The following is a 25,280-nucleotide window of genomic DNA, read 5'->3' as shown; positions in this document are numbered from 1 at the left end:
CCGCCCGAAGACGGGATAGATCCTCAGCCAGGGACACGATCGTACGATAGCTGGCGCTCACATAGCGAGACAGCACAGCTGTCACACGGTCACATGCCGGGTCTACGGGAGCAAAAATGACTCGCCATGTTGAAGGCGACAAGGTGGGGTAATGAAAGAAACCTGGATGAGTCTGCATCTCCACCTCGTGGTAGCGCAAGTCAGTGAGAGCCTCCACCACAACAAACTGGATTGCCATCTCTAGAGTAGAAGCTGTTCCGCCCTTAGTAGAGCGAGAATAGCTGCCAATATCCGAGCTGACAACCAGGTAAGCCTGAGCATGGAACTCGTACACGGACTCGGCAAGCTGCTTCCGAAACACCTGGTACACTGGTTCCTCGCCATGCGGGTACAGTCGAAACCATACGTTCCGCAGCAGTGCTGGGAAGGAGGATGGTGCAGGCTCATACTGGAAATGATACGGAACTGGTGCCATCTACACTCACAAAGCCAAAGGTTAGTAACACAATGAATCATGATGCATGCCATGCAACAATCAAATGCAACATTCAAGTGCAACAAGCAAATGCATACTCACGACCCTATACTACCCATTGTGCTAACGTGGTTACTAGGGTGTCCTACAGTCAGCGTGGCTCTGATACCAAGCTTGTGGCACCCCGATTCAATGAATCGGATTATGAGTGTTTCCAACCCAGAGATCATTTCTTCTGGAAACACTCAACAACTTGGCACAGAACTGAACTGACTTTATTGATAGCATAATGTTACAAGAGCATATCTTACAATGATAGCGATGCCAAAGGCACCCTTGGTGCAGCACAATATCTACATTATTTATGAGACATAGCGGGGCCTCGAAACTACTAAGTACTTCTATGGCGTAGCGGAACATAGCGGCAACTCCATACACAGGGACACTGTTGTGGACACTTCCTAGTATGCATCATCAGGACCTCCGTCCTTGGCTTCTCCTGCATCTAGCATGATACGCAATGGTGAGTACTTGGAATGTACACGCAAGCTCATAATAACCAAGCAATGTAGCAAACAATAGCATGGCAAGAAATTAAGAATAATACCACTTGGCTTTATAACATCCACTTACTCATGTCCGGGGTTGTCTCATAACCACCGGAATGCTTATCAAGCATCTCCACTCAACTGGAGAGTTCTTCCAACATTACTAACATCCACACGGGTGACCATCTACTGAGGTCTGGTCGGGTTGTCTGTTACCGTGGACACGGCTATTCGAATAGTTTTGACACTCTCTAGAGGTTACACACTTTACCCACACTTTGGAGCACTGACCTCGTGATCCCATTCGGGCGGACCAGCATTGCTCCAACGAGACTTGCCTGACCCGTGACTCTCTCATCATATCCCTGGCAACCACTCCCTTCCGGAGTCCTGCCCTGGGTGGCCCTGTGTCCTCATGACACCTGTGTCCTCATGACACTTGTGTCCTCATGACACGTGCCACCGTCGTGACCAAACAAAACTGTCCCAAACGGGGACGGGCCCAACTCAACTTAACTTGGCTCACAGAGTTATCACCGCCCACCGGGCCAAGGTGGCACACGTGCATAACCCTCCGTCTTTGGGGCATATCGGTGAGAGATCACACAGACAGCCCAAGTCACAGCCTTCCCATACCGGCAAGAGGTGGTTGTACGATTATGCCCGGTCAGATGACTCATGATCATCCACCATATCATAGTGACCATAGTGATTCATAACCATAAGCATATATCTCTATATGATCATTTATTAAATCATTATTTTCTTAGTAAGTTAAGCAAGTTTAATGCATGAATATGTGAGCTATGCTATGCAAAACTACATCACATGGATATAATGGCTTTCCGTGATCAGTGGGGTTGTTCAAACACTCCTCGTCTTCAAAGTTTCCCTCTGAAAAATGTGTTTGAAATAGCAAAAGAAAAGGAAAAGCATTAAATACTATTTTATTAACCAGAAATTCTATGAGTGTGGGAAAAACACCAAAATTCTATGAGGCTACGGTGGTCGTCGACGACGACGATTCCGGCAGGGATTCAACTCACCGACGGCTCGAGGAGCACCAGAGGGACCCAAGGAACACACTGGTGGCCTTGGATTTGACTAGGGAAGGGCGGAGGAGGCTGGCGATAGAGGGGATTTGGCAGCAGACCTAGTCGTCGGAGCTGAGGGAGACGAGCTCGCGGCTCTTGCTGGGGGTCTCTAGGGCTAATCCAGAGGTGGAGGAGAGGGGTGGGAGCTAGGAGGGATTCGAGCAGCGCCTTAAATAGGCCAGCAAAGAGCACTGCCGAGCTCTCGCGAAGCGGCGAGGCTCGGGCTTGCCACTGGAGCAAGGACGGCGAGCTGGCTGTCACAGCGTGGTGGTGAGGTGATGGAGGAGGTCAGGGGAGCGACGAGACAGGTCCGTAGCCATTAATGGCGTGCGGACAACCACAGTGGCCGAAGCTCATTGTGTTGCCCGTGGCGGAGCGACGGCGGCCTTCCCCGGCGAACTAGAGGGTTCGAGATAAGAGCAAGCTAAGATGTCTAATAGAATCAGCATAGAAAGACTCTAAACTGGCAATATTTGGCAAGGTTTGAAGATCAAATGAATATAGTTCCTTTGTAAACCACCTTTCTGGTCCAGAACACAAATGAGCTCCTAGCACTCAATTGCAAGCTTTGCTACCAGTGTCATTTGGTAGTGCACACATGCCCAAAAATTTGTAGCTCCATTGTGCACCCCTAGCTGGCACTTCCTTTAGAAAGGTCCTGTTTTAGCAGAAACTTAGCAGAGTGTTTTTGCTCAAAATTTGTACTGGACCATGGGATGTTTTTACATATTGGAACCATATATGATCCCTAGTAACTACAGGAATATATTTGGAATTTTTCAAAACAGGAATCATAGGGTTGCTTCACAAAGGTATAATTCTGGTCAGAGAAGAAATAATTATTCTGGCCATAATTATCCATTGGACAAATAAATATTTTTGACTAATTTGAAATCATATGACCTTGAGAAGATGTTGCAAAAGTTTTGGGTCTTAAAGCTCATCCAAGGTATAGGTTGCTTCACAACCCATAGTGATGGCTTAATTCCCAAAATAGAAAAAGAGAACTATTTAATGGAATAAAATATTGCAAATAAATCTCAGAAAGGGTTTGGTAAGAAGCAAATAGTTTTGGATTGTTTGAGACAAGAAATCAGAAATTTTCATAATCCCACTTGCTTTGAGAATTTGAAAATCTACCAAATTGCAAGTGATCTTCAAAATATTTTAAAAAGAAAAGGTTTGAAAAAATCAGGGTGTTACAAGTAATCGTTTGACTAGATAAGAAGAACTCTTCTTTCAAAGATCATCATTGATCGCTTTTAAGAACTCTTGCTCTTGCTCCAAATTGAGCTTCTCGAAGCGTAGCTTCTCATGGGTTCTTCCAAGCTCTCCATGATCTTCTAGAGTGGTCTCACGAGCTAACTTAAGAGTTTTAATTCTTGAGTTAGTCGTTCAATTTCTTTCTTATCATCATCACTCGTTTTCTCTTGACTAGCATGATAATTAGCAAGTTCATTTCATTGCAATCACTACTTTTATCAAAGAGCAAGTCATCTTCTCCTAACAAGTCATCCTCAGCACTATTAAAATCAAGATATTGAGGGTGTGATACCTTGGGGCCTTTAGCCATGAAGCAATTTTCGAACTCCTCATTTGGTGAATCAAATAGGTCATAGGAGTTAGAGGAAACAAGTGCAATGCTGGCAACACCTTCACCTTGACTATAGTCGGAGTTTGAGTGATAGCTTCTCTCGGAGTGGTGATCAAACTCGAAGCTAGAAACCCATTCACCAACATGAGGTTGATGGCTTCTTCTTGAGCTGCTCTTGGTGTATTTGTCCTTCTTCTCCGATTCCTTTCCTCTCCGTGAGTGTCTTCGTTCGTAGTAATCTTCTCTACTCCTTCTATCTGTGCGAGGTGACTCATATCTTGAGCTTCGTCTTCGAGGTGACTCTACTCTTTGTTTGTAGGGAGCCGAGCACTCATTGGAGTAGTGTCCGGACTTCCCACGGTTGTAGCAGTTTTGGTCATGACTGGACGAGCACTTCTCATCATGTCTTGAGCTTGAGCTTCTCTCTTTGCCTCTACTCTTGTAAAACTTGTTGAATTTTCTGACCATGAGTCTTATCTCTTCATCAGTGACAAGATTGTCCTTTGAAGTAGCGGGAGCATCACACGAAGCTTTGTAAGCACCGCTTGACTTGTTGTGCAGCTCATGTTTGTCATTGAGTGACATCTCATTAGCAACAATCCTACCAATGACTTCAGTTGGCTTGTGATATTTGTAGTTTGGCATCATTTGGATGAATGTGCACACTGTGTCATACTTTCCATCAAGAGCTCTAAGTATCTTCTTGATGATGAATTTGTCGGTCATCTCTTCGCTTCCTAAGCCGACAATCTCATTGGTGATGAGAGCTAGCCTAGAGTACATTTCAGCGACACCTTCACCATCCTTCATCTTGAACTTGTCAAGCTAACTTTCAAGCACATCCAACTTAGATTCTCTGACAGAATTAGTACCTTCGCGCATATCAAGAAAGTATCCGAAATTTCTTTTGCATTCTCAAAACGACTAATTTTTTTGAATTCTTCGGGGCATAGAGAGTTGAAGATGATGTCACACGCTTGAGCATTGAGTTGCAACATCTTCAATTCATCAGCTATCGCATCATGATCAGCTTCACGCCCTTCTCGAAAGAAGTTACCTTGCACATCAACACGAACAACAGCCCAAATATGAGGATTAAAACCAAGAATATGCATTTTCATCTTATGCGTCCAACTAGAAAAATTAGTGCCATCGAAATATGGACCCCTACAGTGATAATTTCCTTCACTAGACGCCATACTCTCCTAGGTTGTGAAACCAATGCAATGGAGACCAAAGCTCTGATACCACTTGGAGGATCGAAAGTACGTATAGAGGGGGGTGATTAGACTACATGACAACTTAATTTTTTCGTATTTCCCAATTTTAGTTGGGAGGCAGATTTCTCAGTTATAGCAAGTCAAGTACACCCTACACATGCAATTCTAAGAGTGTAGCAGCAGAAAGTAAAAACATGCAAGTGTAACGTAAAGGAGTAAGGTACGGAGATCAAACGCATGAGTTTGACACGACGACTTTTGGCATGGTTCCTATAGGTGGTGCTATTGTACGTCCATGTTAGTAGAGACTTTAACCCACGAAGAGTAACAACTGCGAGAGTCCAGGGAGGGCTCCACCCACAAGGGGTCCATGAAGAAGCGGCCTTGTCTATTTCACCACGGCTTCCGCCCACGAAGGACTAGCCTTACTCACGGTAGATCTTCACGAAGTAGGCGATCTCCTTGCCCTTCTAAACATCTTGGTTCCACTCCACAACACGAAGTAGGAGGCTCACAAGCGACACCTAACCAATCTAGGAGGCACGACCCTCCAAAAGGTAATAGATGTGTTAGATCAATGAAATCCTTGCTCCTTTGCTTCTAAAGATAGTCTCCTCAACACAAAATCACTCTCTCACAAAATATGCATGGGTAGGAGAGATTGATTTGGTGGAAAGCTGTTTGGGGAGGCTAGAGATAAAGTTTCAAATGGTTGGATTGGAATATCTTGGTATCAACACATGAGTAGGTGGTTCTCTCTCATAAAATGAATCTAGCAATGAAATGTGTATTCTGAGTGCTTCTCCCATGAGTGAGAGGTAGGTGAAGGGATATATATAGGCATCACACAAAATCCAAACGTTACGCCTAAAGTGGAAACTCGGTGACACCGAAGTTACAAACTCGGTAGTATCGATTAGCACAAAAGGCAGAACTTTTGAATCTCGGTGAGACCGATATACAAAACTCGGTGGAACCGAAAAGGTGGCTAACGGTCAGATGCACAAACTCGGTGGCACCGATACTCAAACTTGGAAATTCCGATTTTGTGTACCGAGGCAACAGAATGTTGGTCACACTGAAGTCGGTAGCACCGATATGGATTCGGTTGCACCAATTTGGTGGGAATGCCTAGGGTTTGTGTGTGAGGTCAAACTCGGTGGGTCCTAAATGTGGAAGTTGGTGACTCCGAATTTGAGTATGTGGAATTTGATAGAATGGATATGTGGGGAAATGACTGAGCATTTTGGTGGCTAACTTTGAGCACTTTGGGCAATCAGTTCATTTTACTACCTCTCCCCCTTTTAATAGTATTTGCTTTCCTATGGACTCAAAAGTGATTTCTCACAAATATAGAATGAAGAGTCTTCTAGCTTGAAGCTTGAGCCAATATTATTCCTTTCTTGCATAAAGGGGCATCTCCACATAAGCCTTTAGCCATAGAATCTTTTGAACTTTTCTGAAATATACTTGGAAAACATATTAGTCCAATGATGCAAATGTTGTGATCAATTATCAATACCACCCTAGGGAGCAATTGTTCTTTTAGCCCTAGAGCAAGCAGTGGAGGCGAGCAGGATCAAAGAGGAGACCCAATGGGCTGGGATGGTGCAAGCCCTCACCTTGTCGGCGGCTGGGGACTCCATCCACGCCCCGCTCTTCATCCCGCCTCTGCCACCACCGCCGTTATCCATAGTCGAGCCCAAGGCGAAGCCAGAGCCCATGCCGACGCGAAAGCGCTCACCGCCTCTACCCACTTGTCTGGAGGAGTCCTACACGTGGACCGGCGAACTCCGTGAGTGGGTGAGTGCGCCTACGGTCCACTACGCCAAGACGCCGGAGGAGGAGGTGGCACACCTTGACCGCTGGAAGGCTCACTCGCTCGCCGAAGAGGAGGCCGACAGCGAGCGACAGATGCTTCAGGAGCATCAGCAGCGGTACGATGTGGAGGTACTGCAGCTTGAGGAGGAGGAGCACGCCGGCGAGCCGCAATATCGGTGCCCCAGCACACGCCGGAGAGGCCGTCCTCGCAGCGTACCAAGCAGCGTTCGGGTGTGCTGGCCCGGCTCCCGTCTTCATCGACCTCACCGGTGGCGATGGTAACGTCAAGGGGAAGGGAAAGGCCGACGACATCTAGGGCAACGTGCGGACACGGACTTTTTTTATGCTTTAATTAATGTTCAATTAGGTTTAAGTGGACTTTGGCCGGCGGTTGACCGGCCACTATGTTCAATTATGTTTATTTCTGCGACGTGTTGTTTTTTCTACGTGGATAAATTTGGGTCCGTCTTTCATTGGATTCTTGAGACGACTCATATGAAAATGTAGACGTACATGTCCATCTGACCGACCCAAACAAACGAAAAGCAGATAAAACGTACGTGGACGATGTTGGAATTGCTCCTAGTGGTCGTGTCCAACAGTGACGGCCCATGTACATTGATCTGCTTGTGGTCCTACACCTTATGCCACACTTCATGTGCATATACGCACCTTGACAGAACATGTTTGACGTTGTCGTCCTTGTCTTCTAGACACGTAAAGCACTCCGATGACTGGTCTCTTACCCGGGGGTCCGACGTCCAAAGCATGTGTTGCACAGCAAGCCATGTAAACACTACACGAGATAGTAATTCATGCAACATACACATAGGAAAAATGGAAAAAAAGAAGAGGACTCTCCTTTTCCTAGTCCCTCACCTCAACATCTAGTCGTTGGCTTGTTGACATGCACACTTGCTTGAATCTTTTAGGCCTTGTTCGGCTGCTGGGGTTTGTTCCCCACATGGAACCAGCCCCGACAGGCTTTGTTCGTTTAACCCCACCCGCGTCGGGATCTGGCCCAACCGCCGTTGATCCCCGTGGGTTTCTCCCCGGCTGGGGTCGGATCCCGGTCTGGCTTATAGCAGCCTTCGGTTAGACCCGGTCTGGATTAATCCCCTCCCAAATCCCTCCCAAACCCCGTGGAAACCGTAGGGAAATGACCCACGCGTCCCATCCTGTGGAAGCAAAGCCCGTCTCTCTCTCCCCCAAACACTTTCACTCACCCCGACTCCCTTTCTCGATTCGGCGACGGCGACGGCGCCGCCGGAGAATAATGGACAGCAGCAGCGCTACTAGTGGAGATGGCGGCGGCGTCCTTCCCCATCCCCTTCCCCTCCTCCTCCCTTCCCCTTCCTCCTCCACCTCCCCTTCCTTGTCCAACCGGTGCCACCGCATCCAATCGTCGCGGCACGAGCTGGGCGGTGATCCGGAGCAGCCACGACGCGAGTTGTGGCAGCACGAACAAGGCACTGTCGGCGTGATTCTCCCCGAACAGTAGACCAGTACGCTGTTAGTCCTCTTCATGATTGAAAGGTGTAACCGAACAGAATTAAGACAAGGGATTGTGCGGATCTGTGGGGAAGGGGTTGTCCAGGGATGGGTGACATGAGGGGATTCATCAAATCCCTGCAGGTGTTGGTTACCCGTGGGGAAGGAAACCCCAACAACCGAACAAAGCCGCAAGGATTGGGTTGATCCCTTGTTGTCACCCAACCATCGTCAGTCCCTCCCTCGCCATTCCACTCCGTCTTAAACTCTGTTCGGTTATGCACATGGAAGCACATCAGGCAGGCAAAAACCCGTATGAATTTCCAAGAACCGTTGCGAGCCCTGCAAATTAAGACAGAGGAGGAGAGGGGAACGAAGACGAGGAAGACCTTAGCAGCGACTCGGAGTTTGCGGGGACGAGGGAACACCGAAGATGGGGTCCTTACGGTCACCGCCGAACTCGCGTCGTCGCTGCAGTTCACCTTCCGGTCACGGGCAAGCTGCGGTTGGATCCGGTGCTTGACATGGAGAAGGGAAGGGGGAAGCATGCAACTGTGGTCTTCACCGTTGCTATCGCCGCCGATGTCCCTCCGTCCCAATCGCTGTCGCTTGAGGGGTCTGGCTGTAATGTTTCCCACCAGACAAAGATGGGGTTGGTTCCACGGGGTGGGAGGCGAGGCTTTTATCTGTAGTAATAAAAGCACGAGAGGGCAGATCCAACTACAGATCTGGAGCGTCTAATCACATCATCAACGGTGTAAGTATGTTGTTAACGAAACTAAGCAACGAAATGATCCCTCGGTAACCAAACCCCCGATATCATGTAGTAATAAAAGCAGGAGAGGGCAGATCCAACTACAGATCTAGAGCGTCTAATCATATCATCAACAGTGTAAGTATGTTGTTAACGAAACTGAGCAATGAAATGATCCCTCAGTAACCAAACCCCCGATATCAATCCCAGCGCCGCTAATAACGAAACCTCCCCAGGAACCGCTCGCGCAGCCATCGCTCGCCCCTGCGCCCGTGCCGCTCGTCCTAGCCCCCGCTGGTGCCGCCGCTCGCCCCCGCTCGCCGTTCGCCCATGCCCTGCCGGCGCCGCCGCTCGCCCCCGCGCCGCTCGCCTCCGCCCCGCCGGTGCCGCCGGTCGCCGCTCACCCCCGCTCGCCGCTCACCCCCGTCGGCGCCGCCGCTCGCCCAATCGCCGCTCGCCTCCGCCCCGCCGGTGCCGCCGCTCGCCGCTCACCCCCGCTCGCCGCTCGACCCTGCCCCCGTTGGTGTCGCCTCTCCCGTTCGCCCGCTCGGCCCGCCCCTGCCTCGCGCAGCCTCCGCTCGCTTGGTGCTCGTCCCCGCACCACCCGCTCGTCCGCTCGGCTCTCCCCCGCCTCGCGCAGCCGCTACTCGCCAACTGGCGCGCCGACGACACCCGTATCCTTTTTGGTAAATCGTGTTTCGGTATTTAAGTTCAGTTATATGCTTGTATTGATCCGTACAAGTTTCCTCCCTTCGTTGCCGGTCTCATTTGATGGCGTTCTTCAAGAGACGGTTAAATGTTTCGACATGGATCTCCAGAGACAAAGTTCTGCACTCACATGTCATAGTTTTTGTTTTATGTTCCACATCCGTTTAGTTTTGACTGTAGCTACCTGATAAACTGGGGAGGACTAGGGCCCTAGCAAATTAGAAAAATTAATTGTCAGAACTGCAGTTTATGCATGTTTGATTTTGAAGCTTCTGGTTGGCATTTGTCCATCATCTTTTCATAGTTGCTGATGCGCCAGTATTCTTAAAACTTTGTACGCCTACAAAGCTGCAACACTGAGTGAGAATAATTGTCCTGTGGCACATAATTCAGAGTTTCACCTTTTAATACTTAAGAAGTGTCATTTTGCTTGAAATTTGTACAAATACATGCTTCTGGTCTGAGTCAGCACAACTGCCCTACGATGCAAAATTCAGAGATTTGCTACACATTCAGATTACTGCAAATGTCATAATTGCAAATACTTTTAGAGGCATGCCATGTAATTGCAATAATTATCAATAATAAAGTCTCATATACTTTGTAATTTTCGGGTCCTTCGATCGGTCTATTCTGCGACAGAGGTCTCATTCATCTCTGGCAAATTCCGCTACAACCTCAATTGTACGTGTGCTTCAATCTATTTTCATGTTGTTTTCTTGGGCCTTAGTGTTTTGTTTCTTGGTTGTTTTATGAACCATCGCAATTAAGCCCCTGTTAACAATTTCAAAGGTGTAGGTTGGTCTGCAGTTCATGTGAGCAGAACTGAAGCACGCTTTAGTCTATCCATGAGAAATTGTTGTCGTCCTCCTCGCTGCCACCGCCAGAGCCGAAACTTGGAGGTAAGCCTCTTCTCCCCCCTCCGAGTTCTTCCCCTTTGCTTTGGACGATATATGTTCATGTCATTACTGTTCATTCATATCTTCTATTGTTCTAGCTGATAATCTTGACTTTTCCGGTGCTCATGGAGGTAGCTAAGGTATACCTATGATGTAGTCGACAAGGAGACTTACCTATGATGCCCGTGCAATTGAAATGTTTGCAGGCCAGCCTATGATGTCAAGTTGGAGGCTTACTTATGATGTTTGGTTGTTGTACACGGAAATTTTGTGGGATTTCCTACATATTCAGATTACTGCAAATGTCATAATTGCAAATACCTTTAGAGGCATGCCATGTAATTGCAATAATTATCAATAATAAAGTCTTATATATTTTGTCTTTTTCAGGTCCTTTGATCGGTCTATTCTGCGACAAAGGTCCCATTAATCTCTGGCAAATTCCGCTACAACCTCAATTGTACGTGTGCTTCAAACTATTTTCGTGTTGTTTTCTTGGGCCTTAGTGTTTTGTTTCTTGGTTGTTTGATGAACCATCACAATTAAGCCCCTGTTAACAATTTCAAAGGTGTAGGTTGGTCTGCAGCTCATGTGAGCAGAACTGAAGCACGCTTTAGTCTATCCATGAGAAGTTGTTGTCGTCCTCCTCGCTGCCACCGCCAGAGCCAAAACTTGGTGGTAAGCCTCTTCTCCCCCTCCGAGTTCTTCCCCTTTGCTTTGGACGATATATGTTCATGTCATTACTGTTCATTAATATCTTCTATTGTTCTAGCTCATAATCTTGACTTTTCCAGTGTTCATGGAGGTAGCTAAGGTATACCTATGATGTAGTCGACGAGGAGGCTTACCTATGATGCCCGTGCAATTGAAATGTTTGCAGGCCAGCCTGTGATGTTAAGTTGGAGGCTTACTTATGGTGTTAGGTTGTTGTACACGGAAATTTTGTGGGATAGTTTGCAGATTGGGAGTTTATGTTTTTTGGTTGGCTTTTTAGATTGTTGTAGTTAAAATATGAGATGGAAGCCTCACATTGAATACCGAGCTATGTTACAAATTTATAGATGGCCAGTCTCTATAGATTATAGGTATGAGTGGACTAAGTGAGAAAATACATGATTGTAGGTTGCTAATTATGCGTCTGTGTTCATGTATGCGTGTTTTTATTACTGGAAAAGGTGGATTAGGGTGCACTGTAGAAGCATTTTTCTGTACTAATAAAAGCACGAGAGGGCAGATCCAACTACAGATCTGGAGCGTCTAATCACATCATCAACGGTGTAAGTACGTTGTTAACGAAACTGAGCAACGAAACGATCCCTCGGTAACCAAATCCCCGATATCAATCCCATCGCCGCTAATAACTAAACCTCCCCAGGAACCGCTCGCCCCTGCGCCCGTGCCGCTTGTCCTAGCCCCCGCTGGTGCCGCCGCTCGCCCCCGCTCGCCGCTCGCCCATGCCCCGCCGGTGCCACCGCTCGCACCCGCGCCGCTCGCCTCCGCCCCGCCGGTGCCGCCGATCGCCACTCACCCCCGCTCTCCGCTCACCCCTGCCGGCGCCGCCGCTCGCCCCCGCGCCGCTCGCCTCCGCCCCGCCGGTGCCGCCGCTCGCCGCTCACCCCCGCTCGCCGCTCGACCCTGCCCCCGTCGGTGTCGCCTCTCCCATTCGCCCGCTCGGCCCGCCCCTGCCTCGCGCAGCCTTCGCTCGCTTGGCGCTCGTCCCCGCACCACCCGCTCGTCCGCTCGGCTCTCCCCCGCCTCGCGCAGCCGCTGCTCGCCAACTGGCGCGCCGACGACACCCGTATCCTTTTTGGTAAATCGTGTTTCGGTATTTAAGTTCAGTTATATGCTTGTATTGATCCGTACAAGTTTCCTCCCTTCGTTGCCGGTCTCATTTGATGGCGTTCTTCAAGAGACGGTTAAATGTTTCGACATGGATCTCCAGAGACAAAGTTCTGCACTCACATGTCATAGTTTTTGTTTTATGTTCCACATCCGTTTAGTTTTGACTGTAGCTACCTGATAAACTGTGGAGGACCAGGGCCCTAGCAAATTAGAAAAATTAATTGTCACAGCTGCAGTTTATGCATGTTTGATTTTGAAGCTTCTGGTTGGCATTTGTCCATCATCATTTCATAGTTGCTGATGCGCCAGTATTCTTAAAACTTTGTACGCCTACAAAGCTGCAACACTGAGTGAGAATAATTGTCCTGTGGCACATAATTCAGAGTTTCACCTTTTAATACTTAAGAAGTGTCATTTTGCTTGAAATTTGTACAAATACATGCTTCTGGTCTGAGTCAGCACAACTGCCCTACGGTGCAAAATTCAGAGATTTGCTACACATTCAGATTACTGCAAATGTCATAATTGCAAATAACTTTAGAGGCATGCCATGTAATTGCAATAATTATCAATAATAAAGTCTTATATATTTTGTCATTTTTAGGTCCTTCGATCGGTCTATTCTGCGACAAAGGTCCCATTCATCTCTGGCAAATTCCGCTACAACCTCAATTGTACATGTGCTTCAAACTATTTAGTGTTGTTTTCTTGGGCCTTAGTGTTTTGTTTCTTGGTTGTTTGATGAACCATCACAATTAAGCCCCTGTTAAGAATTTCAAGGGTGTAGGTTGGTCTGCAGCTCATGTGAACAGAACTGAAGCACGCTTTAGTCTATCCATGAGAAGTTGTTGTCGTCCTCCTCGCTGCCACCGCCAGAGCCGAAACTCCGAAACTTGGAGTTAAGCCTCTTCTCCCCCCTCCGAGTTCTTCCCCTTTGCTTTGGGTGATATATGTTCTTGTCATTACTGTTCATTAATATCTTCTATTGTTCTAGCTGATAATCTTGACTTTTCCGGTGCTCATGGAGGTAGCTAAGGTATACCTATGATGTAGTCGACGAGGAGGCTTACCTATGATGCCCATAAAATTGAAATGTTTGCAGGCCAGCCTACGATGTCAAGTTGGAGGCTTACTTATGATGTTTGGTTGTTGTACACGGAAATTTTGTGGGATTTGCGTTTGGTTGTTGTACACGGAAATTTTGTGGGATTTGCTACATATTCAGATTACTGCAAATGTCATAATTGCAAATACCTTTAGAGGCATGCCATGTAATTGCAATAATTATCAATAATAAAGTCTTATATATTTTGTCATTTTCAGGTCCTTCGATCGGTCTATTCTGCGACAAAGGTCCCATTCATCTCTGGCAAATTCCGCTACAACCTCAATTGTACGTATGCTTCAAACTATTTTCGTGTTGTTTTCTTGGGCCTTGGTGTTTTGTTTCTTGGTTGTTTGATGAACCATCATAATTAAGCCCCTGTTAACAATTTTAAAGGTGTAGGTTGGTCTGCAGCTCATGTGAGCAGAACTGAAGCACGCTTTAGTCTATCCATGAGAAGCTGTTGTCGTCCTCCTCGCTGCCACCGCCAGAGCCGAAACTTGGTGGTAAGCCTCTTCTCCCCCTCCGAGTTCTTTCCCTTTGCTTTGGACGATATATGTTCATGTCATTACTGTTCATTAATATCTTCTATTGTTCCAACTGATAATCTTGACTTTTCCGGTGTTCATGGAGGTAGCTAAGGTATACCTATGATGTAGTCGACGAGGAGGCTTACCTATGATGCCCGTGCAATTGAAATGTTTGCAGGCCAGCGTGTGATGTTAAGTTCGAGGCTTACTTATGATGTTAGGTTGTTGTACACGGAAATTTTGTGCGATACTTTGCAGATCGGGAGTTTATGTTTTTTGGTTGGTTTTTTAGATTGTTGTAGTTAAAATATGAGATGGAAGCCTCACATTGAATACCGAGCTATGTTACAAATTTATAGATGGCCAGTCTCTATAGATTATAGGTATGAGTGGACTAAGTGAGAAAATACATGATTGTAGGTTGCTAATTATGCGTCTGTGTTCATGTGTGCGTATTGTTATTACTGGAAGAGGTGGATTAGGATGCACTGTTGAAGCATTTTGATTGCCCCGAGAGAAATGAGTACACTGCAACAAACAACGGTTTGCTTACTAACCTCATAAATATTTCAAGTGTAAGTCTCTAACTAGATGAATATTGGTGTGCATGGAGCATTTTATTTCAAGTGTAAGTCTCTAACTATTCAGCATTCACAACATGGAGCATTTTATGGATTATGATTCTCCGAGTACAGCTACATTCAGTTCCCACTACTTGTAACAACCAGGCTGGACTGTTTTGTGTTGACTGTTGTCAAATACATGAACCTGAATGCTCATATATGCTTTGTATTGAATGTATACTTGTGTAGAAAAATAAAGTGGGTCTTCAACTGTTCAAGACAGTTATGGCTAACGCTAGCTTCAAAATGAGTCCCAGGCTTAACTGTTAATGTGCAAGTAAAATAGTAATAATTACTCATGCACTTAGAGTAATCTATTCTTCTGGAAATTATACAATCAATTAATTACTGTGCCTTCTGTTGTAGCGATTCTGAGAAAAAAAACAATCATAAGGAAAGGTTCTATGCTCTAAACTGGAGTGAAACAAACACTATGCAGGGGATATTTGAATACTTCGCTGAAATGCCAATTATTGTTCTCTAAATGATAGTAAGTTTGATGCCATCTATGCAATCAACTAAACTCATAAATTATTGTTTTTGAACCAAATAAGGTAGATTTATCATTTATCATGACAACCAAACATGTTACTGTAGAAAAACAAGTTTGACTAAACTGAAGAACTGAACTGAAATCAGGAAAGAAAACATGGCGCAGAACTGCTAATACTTGTGTTGCATAAATCTGTAGGTAGCTCATTATTTGCATTGGTAAAGAATGTGGTGCTAAGTTCTAACATAGGCTACAAGAGCGGGAGCACGCCCATCGAGTTGCCGGGGTGCTCCAGCGCGGGGTGTTTATCAGGACAGTCACGCTCACGGGCCTCTCACTGTAGTTAGACTGTTGGACATGCCTGCCTAGGCGTTTTGGCTTTGAGGACGGTGTCGTGGACGTATGCGCTCAGGTGTCGTGGACTGTAGTTAGACAGTCACGCACGAAGCTAATCTGTTGTTACTAACGGTTGGCAACCTAATGAATGAAGAAATTCACAAGATTACACGTGCGTTGCACGTGCACCGTTACTAGTCCCGGTGAAATCCGCGGGGTTTTCGAGAAGTTATACGGGGGAGCGATCCCTGTTGTGTTTAACCGAACGCACATAAAAGATCGACCGGGATCGAAACCCGTCAGGGCGAAACCACGTGGTTCGGCAGGGATTTGAGCCTGTTAAGATTTATTACATAAATGTATTAGGGAATCTCCTCCTCTCCCAAACCGTCGGGCGGTTCTCTTCCTCAACCGACGCTTCTCCTGCTTGTCTGGAACCGACATCTCTCTGAACCGTCGTGTTCCTCTGGGTCATATATATTGCACCATGTAACCATCGATGTAATCACTCAATCATTCGTTGATTCAAAACACGTTATCAGCACGAGCGCTACCAGAGAGAGCGAAAGCAAACAGAGAAGGAGAGAAGGGAAGGGGAACTTGCCGCTGGTGAGATGCCAGGCCTCGTCTCCTTTTTCCTTCGCCTCATCCGTGAGGATGGTCGCCGCTACCGCCTCATAGCCCGTCACCGCCATGGAGTAGGTGGACTCCGGCGCTTCCGTCGCAGGATGCAAGCCATCCGCCGCTTCGACCGCGATGCCGCTGGACGCGGTTACCATGGCACTCGAAGGGATGCGCGTGGAGGTTACTACGCCTCTGGAAGCGGCCTCCACGCCACCGGATGCGCCCACCGCGGTGCTCCTCGCGCCCGTGGCCCTACGCCGATGGGGTTCGACCCCTCGCTAGTGGCCGGTCCGAGCGCCCCTGCGGTGCACGAGGATGCAGTCACGCCTGCCCCGCCCCCCGGATCTCTGCCTCCACCACCTCCTCCACCGATGGCTTGGATGGCGCCGCCGACGCCCACGCCGGCCGCCGAGACCGCCTGCCCGAGCCGTGGTCCTCCTACCTACGTGCCCGTCCCGATGCGTGCCTTGGTGGACGAGGAGGCCGCGCCACCGCTGGAAACGACCGTGGGCTCGAGGAGCCGCGCGGAGAAGCGTTTCAGCCGACTCTTCGGGCGCGCCGTCGCCGCCATCGACCGCCGTCCCGGCCGCCGCGCCGGCTCGTGGACCCCGGCGAGCCTCGGACTCGCCAGCGCCGCCAGAGGTTGCGCGCCCGGACGCCGTCTTCATCGGATCTTCTTCGGACGATGAGAGCTCGGCGGGGCTATGCCGGTGACCACTGGAGTCGCAAGGGGATGCGGCGGCCACTCCTCCCCGTCGGCGCCGCTGTGTGGCAGTGGGGATCGAGCAGAGGTGGTGTGGGGGTCAGATATTCTGACCCTTATCCGATCCACCCTCTCCCCGTGTCCCTTATGCGGTGCGGTGGCGAGTGGGCCGGCCAAAGGCCGGGCAGGCCCAGGCGCCCGAGGCGGCTGCTAACTCCCCTGTGCGGTGCAGCGGCTCCATGGGCCGGCCAAACTGTTTTTTTTTCTTTTTCTCTGTTTTCTTAACATTAGTACTAATTATTGTATTTGTGCAATTTTAGACTATGTTTAGTACTGTTTAGTACTTAGTTTGACAACTACTTACATTTTAGTCCTGTTTTAGATTTATTCTATGTTAGGACTTGTGTAATTATTGGTAGGTGTATTTATATTATCTAATGGATTGCATATAAATAAAGTACCGGATTTCATCTGGGAAGAATGACATGTTCTATGTGTTTACCACATATTCAGTTCTCTTGAACATGTGCTTGCGATTGAGATCATCTTCTCTCGCATATCAAACTTGCAAATTTTATGTATATTTTCTCCCTTATTATATTTGGAATCACAAGGTGATGAGTTGGAATCTACTTCTCATTTGCAGACTATCCCCTCTTACTGTAAGGTCTATGCTTTGTCAATCTTGACATGGATTACCTTCAACGTGTATTCCTTATATCTAAATTGTAGCATACACAAGGTAATGGCCATGCAGTCCATTACTGTGAGATCTAAGTGATCTTCAATGTGTATGTTCACACAATTGAGGTTGAGAATTTATTTTTTTCAAGTTTTCACTTGAGTACCAAATTTTTGTATTCTTATTACGCAACCATGATGGTTTTTAATTTACCACCCGTAAATTAATTATCTCTGGTCCTCCATGTAGGCAAAGATGACTGCCAAAGAGTTTGAGGAGCTTGCCCTCAATGGCCACAACTATCCTACATTGGCCATGGACATCAAGATCAGTCTTGCGTCCCGTGGGATTGCGCGTGCAATCCAGCCTCCTGAGACTCCTCTCCCGGCTGGAGCCACACCGCTGACAGAACAACAGAATTATGTTGCCTTATACATCATAAGGCACCATATTCATCTAGATCTCAAGTCTGAGTATTTACAGAAGGAATCTCCTAGTACTCTGTTTCTGGCCCTCAAAACGAGGTATGAACAGCAGGAGGCAGTAGTCCTGCCAGAAGCACTTCATGATTGGACTCATCTCCGTCTTCAGGATTTCAAGTCCATTGGTGAGTACAATCATGCTGTTCATAAGATATGTTCCAAATTGCGCTTTTGTGAGAAGGAACCTACTAAGGGGGAGAAGATAGAGAAAACTTTATCTAGTATGCTCCCTTCAGATAGGATCCTCCAACAGCAATACCGTGCTCGCAACTACACTGTCTATTCCGAGCTTATTCACATGTTACTTCAGGCTGAAAAGCATGATGAGCTACTCGCTAAGAATGGCTCTCAGCGTCCAGTTGGGGCACAACCTTTACCTGAAGTTCATCTGAATGTCACGAATAGACAGAAGTTTAATGGTACCTTTCGAGGTAAACATTCCAATTCTGAGCACAAGCACAAGCGCAATGGGAACAGAAAATTCAGAAACATGGGCAAGGGCAAAGGCACTGCAAAGCCAAAGTTCGATAAAACTAAACTTTGCAACAAGTGTGGATGCTACTCGCATTCTACTGAAAAGTGCTCAATGCCCAAGCATCTGGTCATGCTGTACCAGCAATCTCAGGGACGCAAAGCACCTCAAGGGAAAAGGCTTGAAGCTAACTTCAACTTACATCCGCATAGCGCAAATGGAGCTGGCGATTCACAGGATATTCCTCCTGGACCGAGCAACGCCAAGATTCCTTATCCACTTAGGGACCCTGCTGAGACGGAGGCCATGTTACTTGAGTACACCTCAAACGATGTGTTTGGCGACTTTGACTAGTCCCTCTACCTCCTTAGTGATCTACTTAACTATGTCCATTTGTGATGATTGTAATAAGAACATAAGTTTGTTGTTGTCTTTATATTGTATTGTATCAGCACATTTGACATAATAAAGATTGTATTCTATCTTATTGAAAATTCTTTCGTTTTTATATAGTTTTTCTACGGGGACAATCCGATGGAAGAGGAATTATGCCTTGTGGATAGTAGTACCACAAACTCCATACTGAGGGAGATGAAATATTTCCAAACTCTAAAAAAGATGAATGGAGATATTCTAACTATCGTTGGACGCGATACAGTGGTTGTTGGTACTGGACGTGTCATATTCACCCTCCCAGGTGGTACACAAGTGACAATCGAGGATGCTTTATTGTATCCTGATTCTTCACGTACCCTGATCAGTTATCGAGATATCCGTAAGAATGGTTTTCATATTGAAACCTATGAAGACAACAAAGAGGAGTATCTACTCTTTACTAAAAATCACGGATATGGCAAAAAGGTACATGAGAAAATTCCTTCTCTATCGTCTGGTTTGTACCCCGTGGAACATGTTGCATACAAAGTAATTTTTCAGAATGTTGACGCATTCCAAACCTGGCATGATCGCCTGGGCCATCCCTGAATCGGGATGATGAGAAAAATTACTAGCAATTCCATTGGTCATAATTTGGTTGAGTCAAAATTCCTCAATCTTCTGATTTTGTGTGCACATCTTGTGCCACGGGAAAGCTAATTTGAGACCCTCGCATCTCAAAATACAAGCTGAACCACTTCAGTTCCTTGAACGTATTCAAGGAGACATTTGTGGTCCCATTCAACCATTATCTGGACCTTTCAGGTATTTCATGGTTCTCATTGACGCATCTACACAATGGTCACATGTGTGTCTTTTATCCACATGGAACCATGCATTTGCCAAGATAATGCGGCAAGTCATTAAGTTGCAAGCTCGTTATCCTGAAAGTCGAATTAAGACAATTCGAATGGACAACGCTGCAGAATTCTCCTCACGTGCTTTCAATGATTATTGCATGGCTTTGGGGATTGAAGTTCAGCACTCTGTCCCATATGTCCATACACAAAATGGTTTGGCTGAAGCATTAATTAAGAGGATTAAACTCATCGCAAGACCTTTGTTGACGAATTGCAACTTGCTAACCTCTTGTTGGGGTCATGCAGTTTTACATGCTGCTGACTTGATACAATTGAGGCCAACTGCATATCACAGTTCTTCCCCTCTGGAATTGGTACGTGGAAATCCTCCAAGAATTTCCCATCTGCGTAAGTTCGGATGTGCTGCATACATCCCAATCTCACCACCACAGCAAACATCTATGGGCCCACACAGAAAGTTGGGGATCTATGTGGGGTACAAATCGCCGTCGATTATCAAGTACCTGGAACCCCTAGCTGGGGATCTGTTCACAGCCCGTCATGCTGATTGCATATTTAATGAGGAACATTTCCCGGCATTAGGGGAGATTTCAAGTACCAGAAAGAATGCCCGGAAATCGATTGGAATGCTCATGCCATTTCATCCTCTGATCCACGTACCCATGAGACCGAACTTCAAGTTCGGAAGATCATTAATTTGCACCATCTTGCAAATAATCTGCCAGATTCATTTACTAATCTAAAAGGTGTTACAAAATCCTTAAATCTGGCCAGAAACGCACCAGAAAGAGTGGAGGTACCAATAAAAACCACTCAACTTCCTCTTCCTAAAAAGAGGGGGAGTAGTATGGCTTCTGACCTGGAGCTAGCTTCTAGCAAGCAACAAAGGAAATCGAGGAGAAAATCCTCAGAGTCAGTAAATGCAGGTCAACTCGACGTTGACAAACACCTGATGGGTAGTTCACACCCAGTGGAAGGGCAACCTTCACAACCCAGCTCCAGTGTGCACAAACTAGCTGGAACATCGGAACACCCAGACTCAATCGTATTGGGAAATCACGAAGAGTCTCTAGGGGTGCAAGAAATTTCCATCAACTATGTTGATTCTGGAGAATCATTTGACCGCAAGACTACGACTGTCGACATATATTTTGCTGAAAAGATTGCAGATACCCTTATCACTGATCATGATCCAAGGTCTATCGTCGAGTGCCAAAGGCGCTCCGACTGGCCTAAATGGAAGGATGCAATCCAAGCAGAAATTGCCTCGCTTAACAAAAGGAAGGTATTCACTGAAGCAATACCTACACCTCCCAATGTTTTCCCTGTGGGATTCAAATGGGTTTTCCTCCGGAAATGGAATGAGAACAATGAGGTGGTGAGATATAAAGCAAGGCTCGTAGCACAAGGTTTTACGCAGAAACCCGGCATTGATTTCAATGAGACATACTCTCCAGTAATGAGTGGAACAACTTTCTGATATCTTATATCTATGGCAGTACAAAATCGTCTATCCATGCAGTTGATGGACGTCGTGACCGCATATCTTTACGGGTCACTATATTCGGACATATATATATGAAGGTTCCTGACGGAATCTCTATCCCGAATAACAGTGCAAAACGCAACATGTATTGTGTAAAGATGAATAAGTCATTGTATGGCTTAAAACAGTCGGGACGGATGTGGTACAACCGACTAAGTGAGTTCCTTCTTCAGAAAGGTTACTCCAACAGTGATGATTGCCCATGCGTCTTCATCAAGAAGTCCTCCACAGGATTTTGCATCATTTCTGTGTATGTTGATGATCTCAACATCATCGGCAGTGCACCAGACATTGATGAAGCAAGCAATCACCTAAAGATGGAATTTGAGATGAAGGATTTGGGTAAAACCAAATTTTGCTTAGGTATTCAACTTGAGCACCTTCCCTCAGAAATCATGGTACACCAAGCTGCCTATATCCAGAAAATATTGGAGAAATTTAATATGGACAAATCCTATCCATCTAAAACTCCTATGGTGGTTCGATCTCTAGACGTAGAGAAAGATCCGTTCAGACCGAGGGATGATGGAGAAGAGGTGTTGGGACCTGAAGTTCCATATCTCAGTGTTGTTGGAGCGCTTATGTATCTTGCAAATTGCACAAGACCTGATATTGCATTTGCAGTGAATCTACTTGCTAGACACAGCGCAGCTCCCACCAAACGACATTGGTCTGGAGTAAAGAATATCTTTCGATATCTCCAAGGCACAAAGGATCTTGGCCTATTTTTCCAGTTCCAGCAAAATCTGGACTCTGATATGATTGGGTATGCAGATGCCGGTTATTTGTCTGATCCCCATAATGCCAGATCTCAGACCGGCTTTGTGTTCCTACATGATGGTACAGCTATATCATGGAAGTCTTCAAAACAGACTCTAGTAGCTACATCTACCAATCATTCTGAAATAATTTCACTATTTGAAGCATCATGTGAATGTGTATGGCTTCGCAGAATGATAAACCACATACAACAGTCATGTGGAATTGGGTCAATGAAATCACCCACCATTATCTATGAGGATAATGCGGCCTGTGTTGCACAGATACAAACAAGATACATCAAGAGTAATATCACTAAGCATATTTCTCCTAAATGGTTTTCCCCCACAATCTTCAGAAAAGCGGGGAAATAAGCATCCTACAAGTCAAATCATGTGACAACCTTGCTGATTTATTTACTAAGTCTCTACCAAATTCAACATTCCAGAAATATGTTCATGAAATTGATATGCGACGACTTAGAGACTTGCAGGCAACAGGGGGAGTCTCTTCTTGAGATATCCTTGTTCAATAACATCACATTATGCTATTGTTTTGAAGTTTATGTTTCAGGTTCTCATCAAAGTTTTCATGAAGAATTTCCTGAAGACTGGTCGTTTGAAATGATGGCACTACCCGGACAATCGTGAGATGATTCTATGTGGTCAAGCCTAGATTAGGGGGGAGTGTTAAGATTTATTACATAAATGTATTAGGGAATCTCCTCCTCTCCCAAACCGTCGGGCGGTTCTCTTCCTCAACCGACGCTTCTCCCGCTTGTCTGCAACCGACATCTCTCTGAACCGTCGTGTTCCTTTGGGTCATATATATATATTGCACCCTGTAACCATCGATGTAATCACTCAATCATTCGTTGATTCAAAACAGAGCCCAACCCCGCCTGGGTGGGGTCTAACCAAACGAAACTATAGCGGACACGTTTACGCGCGTTGATCGCGCTGGAGTAGTTTACAACACACCACCCGCCATGGAGCGCGGCTTGGAGGGCGCGGCACTCCTCGGGTCAACGCTTAACTGCCGGCGCGCGCCGCGGCGATGTAGTTTATCTAGAGCAGAATTTCGCGGCAGGCGGTTATCAGGGCAGTGCGAGAGAGACGCCACCCCCCTTCCCTTGGCATATGGCGTCATCGGACGGACGTCGTCGGCGGGGCAAGAAGAGCAAGGCCAAAAAGAAGAAGAAAGAGGCCGGGCCGACGACCGTACAGGACCTCCCCGACCATCTCTTGGAGCTCGTCCTCGCCCGCATCGGCCCATCCCCATGCCTCGTCCGCGCCGCCGCCGCGTGCAAGCGGTGGTGCCGCGTCGTCGGGAATCCCGGCTTCTTCGCCCGCTTCGGCCCGGTCCACGCGCAGGCCCCGTACGTCGGCGACTACCACGCCGTCCAGGGCGGCCAACCCCTCTTCGTCCCCTCCTCGCCGCTCGTCGTCGACCGCAGCCGCTTCTCCCTCGAGTTCCTCCCGGAGAGCGGATCATGGGACATCGCGGACAGCCGCGGCAGCCTCCTCCTACTCACCAAGAAGAGGACGCCGCATTCCTGGCGCGACTACTCCCGCCGTGTTCGCCACTACCCCGACCTTATGGTATGCGAGCCGCTCACCGGACTCAAGCAGGGAATCATCTGGCCGGGGAATCTGAACGGCTTCAGTCGCCTTGGGGTGTTCCTGCTTGACGGCGACGATGCGGACCGCCGCGTCAGCACGTTCAACTTCAGGGTCCTTGCGGCCGTCTACGATACCATGGCATGCGTGTTCTCCACGGGCAGCGACGGCGGCTGGCGCTTCATTTACAGCGAGATCACCAGCCACGTCGCGCTCCCAAAGCTCGGCCCCGAAAATTTCGTAGGGCGTGCAAATGGCACTCTGTACTGGGGAATTGACGGATGCGCCACCGCCGTTCTTGCTCTCGACGAGACCACCGCGGAGTTCTCCATCTTGGCATTCCCGGAGAGCGTCTGGGGGCCGTCCCACAAGCGGACCTCACGGATCGTCGGCGGCGAGGACGGCACGCTGCACGTAATCCGCCTGATACGCAACGAGCTAAAGGTCTTCGCGCAGCGGCTTCCGGGTAATGACGAAGATGAGTGGTTGCTGGAGAAGCACCTGAAGTTGCCGGAGGCCACCCTTGGGCTGCCGGGGCGCAAGGAGCACTTCTTCCGGCAACTAGCCATGATTGTTACGGCGAATGCTAGATACGTCCTACTGACACCAAGCGAGAAGACGTGGTTGTTTTCTGTTGAGCTCGACACGATGCGAGTAGAGCGCGAACAAGAGAGAAACAAGTACGCCGGAGAAGCGTACCCGTGCAGGTCGCCGTGGCCGCCAGCCTTGACCGATCATAGCAGGGATCAGAGGAGGTGATGACGTCCCTGATCATAGCTGGGAGAGGAGGTGATGATGATGCCTGATTGTCATGGCTGCCGACTTTGGCTCATCGTGATGGTGTCCCTAATCGTGTATCAAAATTTGAAAAGATTATCAGTTTCGGCGTATCTGAACAGATTTGCACTTTTTTCAACACAAAAACACGTACGGAAGCAGATATCAAAGGTATATCTATACTTGTACGTACTAATAAAGCAAATATTGTTTCTGTAGTACATTGTCAGTTATTTTGTAGAAAAACGCCTATAATTTTAGATAATCAACCTGCAATACGTTTATAGTCAGACGAATCGTTTTTTTTCCTTTATATAAAGCCTCAAGACTTTTATACTAATGAATCCGCAGTCTGATTTTAAGTCACAACGAACCGTTTTCTGAATGTTTACAAATAACCTCCTAATATTTGCATTAAACAACCTGCAGTTCATCTGAAATATTTTTGTTTAAATAATCATATCTCTTAAACCTCAACTTCAATTTTGACATATTATATATGAAATTTGATTAGAAAAATGCGTGCAATCGGAATATGATGTAATTTTTATCTATTAATTATTTAAAAAATAATATCTTGTAGACCTATCGCAGAACACGGTCGTCATCCATCTTGACGGCTTGTCCGTTCATGTCGTTAGCGCGTGGTGTTCGTTGTCATGTTGGCAAGCGTTGGTCGGCCATGTCTCCGAAAGCCTCCTTGCAGTCAACAACGTCAATGAGAGCCTATTGGTCGTCTTCACCGTGAACGCTTTCAAAATGATTTGACGCGATTAGCTGCCTACCTAATTAATTGTTTGTAGGGCTAATTAATTCTCTTCCTAATC

General features: G+C 47.0%; 1 protein-coding gene, 1 long non-coding RNA gene and 1 pseudogene across 2 annotated transcripts; 2 read left to right on the top strand and 1 right to left on the bottom strand.

The window, feature by feature from the left end:
- The first annotated feature begins 12,317 nt into the window (after window positions 1-12,317).
- On the top strand, window positions 12,318-14,042 carry LOC123412792. The gene is made up of 3 exons (XR_006613603.1): window positions 12,318-12,414; window positions 13,770-13,839; window positions 13,948-14,042. It is a non-coding gene; the product is annotated as an uncharacterized LOC123412792 (long non-coding RNA).
- Window positions 14,043-15,832: 1,790 nt separating this feature from the next.
- Window positions 15,833-16,728, bottom strand: LOC123400043 (annotated as a pseudogene).
- A 6,352-nt stretch (window positions 16,729-23,080) lies between these two features.
- LOC123412785 lies at window positions 23,081-24,618 on the top strand. The gene has a single exon (XM_045105722.1). It carries the CDS (start codon window positions 23,197-23,199, stop codon window positions 24,433-24,435), a length of 1,239 nt encoding a protein of 412 aa, XP_044961657.1. The 5' UTR covers window positions 23,081-23,196; the 3' UTR covers window positions 24,436-24,618.
- Window positions 24,619-25,280: the final 662 nt, after the last annotated feature.

Source organism: Hordeum vulgare, chromosome 1H, assembly GCF_904849725.1.
Source record: "Hordeum vulgare subsp. vulgare chromosome 1H, MorexV3_pseudomolecules_assembly, whole genome shotgun sequence".
NCBI classification, from domain to species: Eukaryota; Viridiplantae; Streptophyta; class Magnoliopsida; order Poales; family Poaceae; genus Hordeum; species Hordeum vulgare.
This window is presented reverse-complemented; position numbering and strand designations above follow the sequence as displayed.